Source organism: Falco peregrinus, chromosome 19, assembly GCF_023634155.1.
Source record: "Falco peregrinus isolate bFalPer1 chromosome 19, bFalPer1.pri, whole genome shotgun sequence".
In the NCBI taxonomy this organism is placed as follows: Eukaryota; Metazoa; Chordata; class Aves; order Falconiformes; family Falconidae; genus Falco; species Falco peregrinus.
The window spans coordinates 2,813,803-2,825,368 of record NC_073740.1 but is presented as its reverse complement, the minus strand read 5'-3'; the positions used below and the strand labels follow the sequence as shown (position 1 = coordinate 2,825,368).

At 53.6% G+C, this 11,566-nt stretch overlaps 2 protein-coding genes across 5 annotated transcripts in view; one reads left to right on the top strand and one right to left on the bottom strand.

Annotated features, from left to right (window-relative positions):
- LOC101916814 (inhibin beta C chain-like) lies at positions 1–3,466 on the bottom strand. Its single transcript, XM_027785828.2, has 2 exons — positions 2,939–3,466; positions 1–1,357 (listed from the first exon to the last, which is right to left on the bottom strand). Exons 1-2 carry the CDS (start codon positions 3,282–3,284, stop codon positions 615–617), a joined length of 1,089 nt encoding a protein of 362 aa, XP_027641629.2. The 5' UTR covers positions 3,285–3,466; the 3' UTR covers positions 1–614.
- Positions 3,467–4,221: 755 nt separating this feature from the next.
- The window catches only part of R3HDM2 (R3H domain containing 2), a 61,575-nt gene continuing 54,230 nt past the window's right edge, over positions 4,222–11,566 (top strand). The window contains exons 1-2 of one of the 4 annotated variants that reach the window (XM_027785798.2): positions 5,039–5,163; positions 8,190–8,458. The gene's annotated coding sequence lies outside the window, so the exon portion shown is untranslated. Of the gene's footprint in view, positions 4,364–5,038; positions 5,164–8,189; positions 8,459–11,566 lie in introns of those variants that run through there. The other 3 variants (XM_055791976.1, XM_055791974.1, XM_027785801.2) reach the window with 3 other exon arrangements.

The following is an 11,566-nucleotide window of genomic DNA, read 5'->3' as shown; positions in this document are numbered from 1 at the left end:
TCTTTTATTGAATACCAGATAGCTGGGAAGCTTGAAGAAGGAGACACTTTCCTCCCACTGGGATCGATTTCCCCTTCCTTACTCCACTCAATCTCACGTCCAGCTGAGGAGTGGGGCCCCGTGGACAGACCCCTCCCCTCTGGCCTAGCCATCCCCCAGCATCTTTTCAGCTTCTACCTCCCCCAGCAGCCTGAGGTGGCTGCTGCTGGGACCCGTTACCTGAAGAGCACATGTTCATGTTGCAGCACTGAGGGCTGCACCATGGCCTTGGACTGGGACCAGCAGCAGGGCGAGCCAGGGCTGCCCTCAGCCACTGGGCAGTCGTGCTCTGCAGAGTCCTGCATGTAGAAGGGTCTGGTTGTCCATCAGGAGCCGGTCTCAGAGGCTATGGCTCATGGGCAGGGAGGAACCCATGGGCAGATCTGAAGGGGGAAAAGAGCCTTGTGGGAGGTGAGGGAGGAGAGGATTTACAGGTTCAGCATCACCCTTGACACTTCAGCCTCAGGAGGAGAAAACACAGCAGCTCGCCAGGTCTCACACTGCCAGAGAGGGGCTGGGAGGAGGGCAGCCCTGCGCAGCACAGGTCCTGCCCTCCTGCCTCCTCAGGCTGCCAGTCAGGTACAACCACAGGCATCGACAATCATGTCGGGGATGTCGGTCTTGACGATGTTGCTGTCCCGGTCATAGTATAGCAGAGAGAGGGGGCGACGCTGTGTGGGCACGCAGCACGAGTCCACGGCTGCGTCTGCATTGTTGGCTTTGATGAGGTTGACGACAGCAGTGTGGAAGGAGGCGGCGAGGCCGGGGATGCCAGCCATGTGCAGGGGGCAGAGCCCCGCACAATAGTTCATGTGATATCCCTCCGGCTGGATGATCCAGTCCTCCCAGCCGATCTCCTTGAAGTCCACGAAGAATTCCTGGCGGCAGCACATCTGAGAGTCTCCACTGCAATCAATGCCACGCCGCTGGACCCGGTGGGGCGTCCTGGCCCGGGCCTGGGCTGCCACAAATGGCCAGTGAGAATCACTGTGGCCAGCCAGGAGGGGAGACCCCCAGTCCTCTGCCACCTCCAGCTCCACAGTGAGCCGCTGGCTGCCTCGAACGAAGAGGCTCTGGACAGCTCGGCTCACGTCTAGCGTGGCCCAGCCAGCCCTCTGCACCTCCATCTGTGTCTCACTGGCCATGGTCATGTTCAGCCCCGTCAGGTCTGGCTGCAAGAGTCTGACGGTGACAGGATGCGTCCCGGGGCCAGGGACTGCCCAGAAGAGGTAGAGGGTAGCGTGCAGAATCTCGGTGCTCCCAGCCAGCTCCTGGGCGAAGTGGAAATGCAGGCGAGCGCTGCGGGAGGTGGAGGACCCTGTGCACAGAGCCAAAAGCAGAGTCAGAAGGTGAAGAGAGGAGGGGGGCTCCCCCCAGCTGAGGGCCACTGAGTTGGAGCAAATGGGAGGTATATCCAAACCAGGGAGCAGGGTGCAGTACACACAGGGGTGCAGGGGTCCCCACTTCCCTGCACAGTTGCTGCTCCTCCTTCTTATGCTGCTCTGAAGCAGCAGCATCTGGGCCCGGTGCTGAATGCAGCAACCTGGCTTGGTTCCACCTCCTCTGGCCTGATAGCCCCCTTGTCAGTGAAGGTGCTGGAGGATTTTGGAGTAGGTTAGTTGGCTCCGTCAACCAGCTTTGGGTTTAAGGCAGTCACGCTGATTTGCACCTCCAGGGTTACCTCTGCTCTCCATGGCTGGAACCACTGCCTGAAATTGCTCCAGCACATCCCACCCTTGTTGCTGCTGAGGCTGCAGAGCTGCCTCTTCTCCTCATGAAGGAAGGAGACAGGGACCTCAGCCGACAGGGACCATGAGAGCAGTGCTGGGCTCCCTGGCACAGCTCTGCCCATGAGGACACAACCCTCCTCCTCTGTGGTCTGGCACAGCGCAGCGGGGCTCAGACTAGGCTCAGCCCCATGGCTCATACCGGCTCTTCTGCTTCTAGCAGATGCTCCACCAAGCCAGGAGACAACTCCCCATTGTCCTCATGTACGGGGACGCAATGTGCAGCAGAGGAGCATTGTTCCCAGAGGTCTTGGAAGACATGGCAAGCCCTTGCTATGCCACAGCAGCCATGCAAAGGGGAGTGTGTGCCCCCTCCACCTCAACAAGCAGCAGCTTGGGCTGGGCAAAGCACGGGTGCGGAAGGATGCTCTGCAGGACGGAGCAGTGATTCTGCTTCCTTCCAAAGAAGGCTGCATTTGCCTGGGGGAAGTGGGGGGATACAGGACCCTGCTTTTCCAGTGTTACTTGTCAGGAAGCCTGAGCAGTTTGGGGGAGCTCTCTTCTCCCTGGAACGCAGCTGGTTCTGGGGTGAAATGTGGCTGCTCAATGTTTTGGGTAGGAAGTGGAGATGTAGCTGAGTGCAGGGAGCAGATGGGCTTTGAGGGACCTCAGTGCGCACACTGCGAGCTGATAGGGAATCTAGGCTTAAAACTGTGTTTTGGAAAACACGGTCATCTGACCCCTCTACCTCTAGCACAAGTGGGGAGGGTTCAATAGAAATGGGCAGCAAATTCAGGTGGTGTGGCAGTCCGTCCCTGCTCCTGCACCCATCTCCTCATCCCAGCATGTCCCATATGTAAATAAGAGGAGCTCCAGAGACTCATTAGTGCTTCCACTGCCCCGTGGCAAGGGGAGGCTGGTTGAGGTAAGCTCGGGACATGGATACAGAGCCTCTCATTGCCAGTCCTTCCAGCAGCAGTGTGCCCACCGGCCTGTTGCATAGCTTGGCATTGCTTGCAGGAGCGTGATGCCCCTGTGCAGAGCCTTCAAAGTACCTGTGCAGAGGGGGAAACCTCTTACCACCTCCCCACAAGCAAGACCTTCCTTCCCTTGGTGCCCCCCACCTCAGGGCCCAGCCCACTGTGCCCATGGAATGTGGGCTCTGTACACACCTGACTCAGCAAAGCTCAAGATCTCGTATTCCTGCAGACCCAACCCAAGACGCAGGTGTGGGTCGCTGCCACCACGGGGCATCCCTGGGGAGAAGGCCATGTCCACGCGCTGCGCATGCATCCTGCGGAGAGCGGTCAGCAGGACCCCCTTGGAGGTGGGCTGGGTGATGTTGGGCCTGTCTGGCAAGCGGAGCTTGGAGAGGATGCTCTGCTTTGCTAGTGCGATGAGGACGTCCCGCTGCGTGGTGGGGGTCAGGGCCGCCAGCCCGCAGGCTGGGCACCACACTCCCTCCGGAGCCGCCATCCTCAGAAGGCTCAAAAGCAGGAATGCCACCGCGGCTGTCATCTCCGTGCTAGGAGGTGACAGCTTGGGGGTCTCACAGTGTTCCTCCGACTGTCCGCTAAGCCAAAGAAGGCAAAGCGGGGCAGCAGCGGTGCCGCCGGAGAGCGGAGCGCGGCGGCGGGATGGTGGTGCCGGAGCCGGGAGCACCGAGCGGGGAAGGGCTCGTTCCCCTGACGTGGCCACAAATATTGGCTGATCGCGGGCGAGATAAACGCCCCCCCCCCCCCCCCCCCCCCCCCGCCGCCGCCGTGATCCCGCGGGAGCCTCTCCCGCCACGGGGCAGCCGCTTGCGCGGCTCGTTCCGGGTTAAGGTGGACCCGGACGGGTGACGCTCCCGGTCGGGGGGCTCGGAGCTCGGCTGCCCCCTCGGCAGGGGCTGCGCGGGTGCTGGGGCTCGGCTCCGGGCAACCTGCTCCGGCCGAGGGAGAACACCCCGGTCCCACCCCGTTGCCCACCCCAGGCAGATGGCAGGGGGTCCCCGCGCACGGCGTGGGGCGACGGGGAGGGGTGCCCGTGGCACAGTGTGGACCCCCCCTTGGCGCGGTGCAGCGAACCCCCGGGGGGCGGGAGGCGGACCCCGGCCACGGCCGGCGTCATGCGGCCGGGGGGGCGGGGCCACGGTGTGACGACTGGCTCCGCCCCCGGTCTAGCTCCGTCCCCCGCCGGGAGGCCGCAACTCTGCTGCCCGCCGCGCCCTCCGCCGCGCCAGGGGGCGCTGTCGCCGCCCGCCCCGCCTCCCACGGCGCCGCGTCCCGCAGGTTGCTACGACAACGGGCGCGCGGCGGGCGCGGGAAAGAGACGCGATGCGCACGGAGCGGTGACGCAGCGCGCACGCCCGGCGGGGGAGGGGCCCACCGCTTCTTGCCCCCCCCTCCCCCCCCCCCCCTTTTTTTTTTTTCCGTTTCTTTCCCCTTTTCTCCCCGTTCCGGCAACCCCCCCCCCCCCCTCCCCGTCCTGTCCCCCCGCCCGCCCGCCGTCCCCGCCGCCCCGCCCGGGCGGCCCGCGCTGTCCCAGGCCCGGCCCGGGGTGGTGGCGGCGGCGGCGGCGGCCCCGCGGCGCAGGGCCCGGCGCGGCCCGGCCCGGTAAGTGCGCGCCGCCAGCGGGGACCGGGCTCGGGCGGGGGGGGCCGGGCCTGGGGCTCGGGGGCGGCCGGCGATGCCACCTGGGACCCCGGCTGCGGCGCCCTCCCCGCGTCTCCGCTCCTTCCTCGTCCCCGCGGGGGCCACGGTCCGGCGCCGGTGTGTCCCCGGGGGGTCGGTGGGGCGGGCCCGGCGGCGGCGTGGGGCTGCCTCCGGCGGGGCCCGGCTGGGTCTCTGCCGCCTCCGGGCGCTGCCGGCCGTGGTGGCAGCGGGGCACCTGGCCGCGGCAGCTGGCGGAGCACATGGCAGCGGGGCGCTGGGGCATCGTGCGGCCCTGCCGGCCGCGCTGGGTGCCCGGGGCCGAGGGGCCGAGGCGGGAGGGGAGCGGCAGGTGGGGGACGAGGCCTCGTGGCCCTGGTGGCCCGGCAGCCGTTCCACCGCCCGGCAAGCGCAGCGGGGTTTTCTGGCATCCTCAGAAACAAGGTCTTTCCTTCGGAACGCTGTTCTGGAAACATTTCGGGCTTCTGGGACCCTGCTGCGTGTAACAGGCCTGGGAATGCTGGAGGGCTCGTTGTCTCGTGGCTTGGCTGGAGGGATTTCGGGATTTTGGAGGGTCTGCGCAGGGCACTGAGGGGGTACCTGGGAGCGCGGGTTTGTTACTTTTTTTGAACTCGGTGTTCTCTGCCCCGTGACACGTTTAAATCCTCTTTTTTGGGTACCTGTAGATGTTTGGCCTCTCTGCCCGAGTGTCAGAGTTGCCACTGACTTCTGCCAGTGCAGTGTTCTGGCAACAGGTTTCACAGGTAAGTTGATATTGCTTAAAGTTTTCCTCTGGTGTGTTTGGAATGGTCTGGTAGAGGTTGTCCTGAGTTCCTGATACAGTGTGTAAACAGATGGAGCTGGTGGATTGTTGCTTCTCTTCTGCTGCTCATCGTGTGAACCTTTTTTAATCCCTGCCCTTATTTCCTTTCAAATTTGATCTAGATTGTTGCTTTCATTGATGGCAACCTTTTCTGATTTCCAGTCATCCTCCTTTCTGGCCTCTTCCTTTTTGTTTTGAGATGGGCAAGAAAGCTGAGCTCAGGCCTAGGCTGCTGCACTGGCCTCTGGCTTTATAAAGGGCTCGATGATGCTCTGCCTTTCAGAAACTGCTAGGAGGGTGTTTGTCTTTCAGAAAAGCACTGCAGATCTGGGCGAGTGCTGTGCAAAGGCTGTGCCAGCTTTTTAAATGGTGGGCAAGGCTCTAGCCAGTTTGTAACTGGCTCATTGAAGGTGTTCTGCAGACCCCAATGGCTTTCTGCCATTTCTTTTATTATTGATTGCTCTTAAATGAGCAGCTGTTCCAGCTGTTAGGCCACAGAGGACCTGAACTTGTTGGTGAAGTCCTTATTTGCTTCTCTTCTATCTAGGGCCTGTACATCTGCAGCTGTGTCCTTTTGACTTACTCCAGCTTACTTGTCCTGCACAGGGGTTGGTGTAAGATCCCCCTTATCTGTCCCAGTATCTGCCCTTTTCTGCCATATCTTCACCTGTTGCCCATGCCTCAGGTTGACTGTTCACTGTGGTGTGAGTGTACTATACATTGGTGAGCCTGTACTACAGTTAGCCTACCTCCCAGAAGCAATGAAGGTGCAGTGTTCGGGACATCGGGGCTGGCTGTACAGAAGACTCATTTTAGATGTTGCCTTGCATTTTAATTTGCACATAAGGTTTACATTCTTGTTCTTTTCTGCCCTTCAGCAGTGCTACACACAGTAGCTCCTTGCACTGTGAAGTGTTCCTTGTAAGGCAGCTCTCTGCTGCTAATAAAAAAATAATAAAAATAAAAAGTGGGAAGCAGTGTCACCAGTATCCTTGCAGTGCATTCCTGAACATTTTGACTTGTGACTTCTTGGGACTTTAAAATTCTCTCACATTGGTTTCCAGTTTTGTATCTCAGCTAAAAGGTGCTATGGGTGGTTGTCTGACCTGTTTGCATTTTTTCTCTGAGATCTGTCTGTGATGGTTTCACGTAGTGTAACTGTGCCCAAAAATAGGTGTTAGATTTTTCAGAGGGGTGAATTGATTCCTGTTCCTGGGAGCTGATTTACCAGCTTGCAGATACTATCAAGCCCCCTACTCAGTACACCTGTTTATTCTGAATAACCTGTTGCTTGTAGGTGTCATCTTAACATAGAGACTGATCACCTCAGAAATGCATTAGCTTTTCTCCTGAGCACTTAAAGGTGAGCTCAACTGCTTCAGCTCTGCTCATTCTTTATATACTTTTGTGATGCTTCAGTGTTGACAAAAGATGTCTGGAAAACAGAGGTGTATTTCTAGCCATATATGCCGATAATGTAGCTGGAGTGGTAAGGGAGCAAGCTTCACCGCAAGGAACGCTAAGCAAGCTTCTGGCAGAAGTGCCAGCTTTCCAGGGCTGGCTTTATTTTTGTAGAGCTCAAGGATGCCACTGTAATTGTGAGTACAAAGAAGCCTTGAGTTTATTATAAGTTCTGATGCTTTTGCACCCTTTGTTCATGCAAAGCGATCCATTAGAATCTGAATCCCTCTGCTGAAGAGGATGCAGATGCAATGTGAGCTGGAAATGCAGAGTTGCTGTTAATTCTGCCTGTGTTGCTCGGTAGGTGTAGGTTACTGACTGCCTTTATTTTTGGAGCAAAGTCAAAATTTAAAAAGTGTAAGGAACGCAAAGGGATGGGGAAGGGAAGTGTTGGAAAGAGGACTTGATAAAGGGAGATAGCCTACTTGGGGAGCTGGAAATACTGCCAAGCTTTGGCGCCTGTTTTATCACCAAACAAAGGACAGGCTGAAGAGTTATGCCCTAACAGTAGGGAAGGGTGGTGTGGGGGGAGAAGCTCTTTGGTATGGTGTTGTGGCTGCTTGTTCAAGACTTGTGGAGCAGCAGAGCTGACCTTACCTGCCAACTGTGCCAAGAAGGCTGTCTGGTGTTACAAAGAACAGATACTGTAGAAGAGAGTGTGCTGTAGGCCACAGGTATCCCAAATCATTGGTGTGCACAGGAGTTGTTTTCTCCTGTCTGCATGGGGAGCAGTAGGAATATGTTGTGGGACCTGGTTTGCTTGTCAGAAAGCAGATGAGCACATGCCTGTTTACAAATGAAAACAGTGCCCTTGCTAATTCAAAATATCTTTCGGTGCTCCTTTTTCTGCTAGCAGCGTGCAGAGAAGTTCCGTATGTGGCTGGTCTCAGTTTGGTTTTCTTCTCTGGTACTTGTTGAGAATCTTGTATCATCTCTTGCCTTGACCTGTTCTCCACCTCCCTTTGAGAACTGGGACCTGATTCCCCATGGATACTTCAAATAGTTCTGATTCCTTGTGCTCCAGTCTTTTCATTCTTTTTTATTTCTATCTTGTTTGTTACCTGTAGCCTATTAAGGCTGACTGACGTAACCTCTGTGTCCTTGAATTTGTGCTGGAAATTCTCTATTAAATCATACTAGGTATGCTTGCCATAACCTTCCTTCCTGATTAAATGGCAATTCAATAGTTCAGCAGTTCACAGATGATTTGCTGAATTTTTTTTTTTTTCTTTTAAATAATGTTCTCTTAGGGTCTCCCTTCTCCCTCCACAGCTCTGTATTTTCAAAGAGCTGTTAAACTTGGTAAAGATTTCCCCCTCCTTGTTCCTGTTTCTTTGGAATGCAAGGGCAGATTGTGTCTGCATAGAAAACTTTGGAAACTTATTCCTGTCTGTGTGTGTATATTTACAAATATGAGGGTTTGTTTTGTGGGTTTTTTTTTTAATGGAACAAACTGGATGGTGAGGAAAGACATTGGACTGATTTTCTTCTTCTCTGTCCACCAAGATGACAGTGTGATGTTTGATGGCAGCTTCACTGGATAGTAAGCCATTACTCCAGACTCCAGGGATTGCACAAGTGAGGATGGATCTCAACAGGTTGCTTGCAATGATGGTGCTTTGCTGGAGACACCACCTTGCTTTTGAGGAGCCGGATTAAGACTCCCAAATCAACTCCTGCCAGTCCTGAAGGAGAAGCAGCACTTGGATGTGGTCCTTCTCTTATCTCTCCCTCTGCTGATGAGTGGGGACTGACTGGGGACTGGTGCCCTAGAGGTGAGTAGGATATAGAGCTCACTGACCCCTTAGTTAGCAGGCATTGCAGTTTTCGCTGAGTGGTTCCTAAGGGACAACTTGAGCTACCTTCTCAAGGTCAATGAAACCTGGAATAATTTAACAATATTGGATGATAGTTCGTAGCATTGTCCTCCTCTTTGGCTCTTAGCTTTGTTTGCTTAGACCTTCCTAGGATCATAACTGAGAAGTTATGTTCTGTGGTGTAGCCGTGTTTCTTTCCGTTCAGAGGTATATATAATGCTAGTTAGTCAAGTGCTGCTTTGAGCTGCAGCCATCTGACTTGTGAGGGTCAAGTCTCCAGGCTGGTAGTCCGTTCAGCAGAGTGGAATTAAAGGAACTAGTCGTCTCATATTTCTTCTCTCTATCTTTGTTGTTTGTTGCTGTTTTGGGACAAGATCTGCAGTCTCCCAGGGTACTAGTCTTTGGGCTGGAAGAAGCAGATGCTTCTAAATCTAGCTGTTCAGCTTCCCGGAATGTAATGCTACTTACAGCAGACTGTGGCCTCTTACATCCTGTGAGTTGCAACACTGGAATTTCTTAGATACCTGTGGATTGTCTCTTGCTGAGATGCTGGAGGAAGCTGGTCTGTTTGCGCACCACTCGTGGTGGTGGTGCTTCTTGGGGTTCCAGACACAATCTGATATAGCCAGGCATCATGCTTGCATAAAACTAGCTCTGTTTTTCAGGTTCCAGCATTACTTAGGGCCTTTCTCAGCAGCCTGCTGTGTGGAGTGCAGAACTATGTGCAATGCTGACAGTTGAAGTTAATCCCTTATTGGAGCAAATATAGTATTTCTTTCTCTAAGTGGTTGCTCCGGCTCCTGACAGACTCACTACTAGGGGAATATTTTAGAATTGGTAATGCTGGCGGGCTTAAGTTTTTGAGTTTTTCTTGTGGCTGAGAGCAGCACCAGGGTGTTCTGAGTGCAGTTCTCTGCATCACATCTAACTAGAAACATGGTGTAGCTGATTTAAACAGTGTGGTGCTGCATGTGGCTTTTTGGCTTCTGTGATCGGTAGGAGCTAAAGCCAGCAAACAAGGTTTAGTGTAGTGTACTATGTATGTCCAAAGCTGCGCTGACTCAACTAGTATCAGGTGTTACGTTATCCCTTGAGTAAAACCATTGCAACTTTGCATGTCTTGTTCTAGTTAAGTAAAAGCTAAGGCCTGGGAATAAACTAGCACCTTCTCAAGTAAGATGGATGTATAAGGAAGCAAGTCCCAGAGAACTTGTCAAACTATGTGCAGCCACTCTCTCTGTGGCTGGGAAACTGTTACTTAAGGACCTGGGACTCTGCTGTTGCCTGGAGTAGTTAGTGTTGGGAGGAGAGGTGGGGCAGCATGGCTTAATTTCACAGAAACTGAGGAAATTTTTGTTGTTCTTGCTTTGTCCCTGTTGTAGTTGTCACAGGTTGTCTGTAGCAGGCTTTAGGAGGGGGTGGAAGGAATAAAGGGGCCCAGTCAACTGAACTGAACGGGAAGGAAATTGCTATACTGATGCCAAGGAATTGGCTCTGGGAGAAGCAGACCCTCTTGCTTAGTACTGGCCTACGGATCAGAGCAGTGGAGAATGTCCATGTCAAATCCATTCTTCCAGCTGTTCTGCAGTACCTCTTCTTCTGCCTGTATATTTCATCCTCTTGTCAGAGCGCAGATGCATCCAATTCCCCTTATAGTGGTGATGCCATTTGTGTTGCTAAATTTAAGATTGTGTCAGTGCTGCTATTCTAAAACCCCATTTTCCGGGGGAAGGTGTATAAATCACCCATTTAAGAAAATAATAATTTTTTAAAAAAATATATATCTGTAGGAGTGGAGTGGTCAGGGGCTTAGCTTCGTTTCAGTGCTTAAATTCTTTTAGAATTGCGGAATGGTTTGGATTGGAAGGGACCTTCATCATCTCATCCACCCCCCTGCCACGGGCAGGGACGTAGAACCATGGAATCATTTCGGTTGGAAAGACCTTTGAGATCATCACATCCAACCGTTGATCCAGGACTGCCAAGTCCATCACTACACCGTGTTGCTAAGCACTGCATCTTTTCTGTGGTTTTTTTAAACGTTTCCAGGGGCAGTGATTCCACCTCCTCCCGGGGCAGCCTGTTCCAATGCTTGGGCACCCTTTCAGTGAGGACATTAACATCCAATCTAAACCAGCTTAAGGCCATTTCCTCTTGTCCTGTCGCTAGTTATTTGGGAGAAGAGACCGACCCCCCACCTGCCTACAGCTTCATTTCAGGCAGTTGTGGAGAGTGAGAAGATCCCCCCTGAGTCTCCTCCTCCCCAGACTAAACAACCCCAGTTCCCCCAGCCATCTTTCCCTAGATCAGGTTACTCAGAGCCCTCCCTGTCCCATCTGACTTCAAATGCTTCCAGGGATGGGGCATCCACAGCTTCTCTGGCCTACCTGTTCCAGTATCTCGCCACCCTCATTGTAAAAAAAATTCTTATAGCCAATCTAAATCTGCTCTCTTTCGGTTTAAACCCTTGTCCTGTCACTGCTGGCCACAGTAAAAGGGCTTTATCTTTCTTATAAGCCTGCTATTAATTAGTGAAAGGCCACAACATGGTCTTCTCAGAGCCTTCTCCTCTCCAGGATGAACCCCAACTCTCTCAGCCTGTCTTCAGGTGTTGTCTTAATCTCTACCCTCCAATTATTTGTAAATGCGGTGTGTGAACAAAGCTTTCTCTGATTACAGTGGAGCCTGGATTTCCCCCACTATCTTCTAGAGTTCTGATCTACCTATTTTAACTTTTCTTTCTTGTCTTCCTTTGTATGGGAGATGCTGGTGGATGAAAATAATTAGTGTATGGGAGAAATGTTAACTATAAGTACTTTTGTCATTGCATAATTACTACCTAGAATCAGGTGGAGGAACGGAGAGTGCTTTCATGCCAAAATGGGCAGAGCTGTCTGAGAAGTGTGAAGAATGCATGCAGGTAGTCCCAGCACCAAAGATTGCAAGTGTATATATGCATGTATGCAGGGTACTTCATCTCATTCTATTGTTTAATAGTAAACTTCAACTAGATGAGTACTCATTCGATTATTTTTTAATATTTCCTTTTTTTAAGGAGGAGGTGAC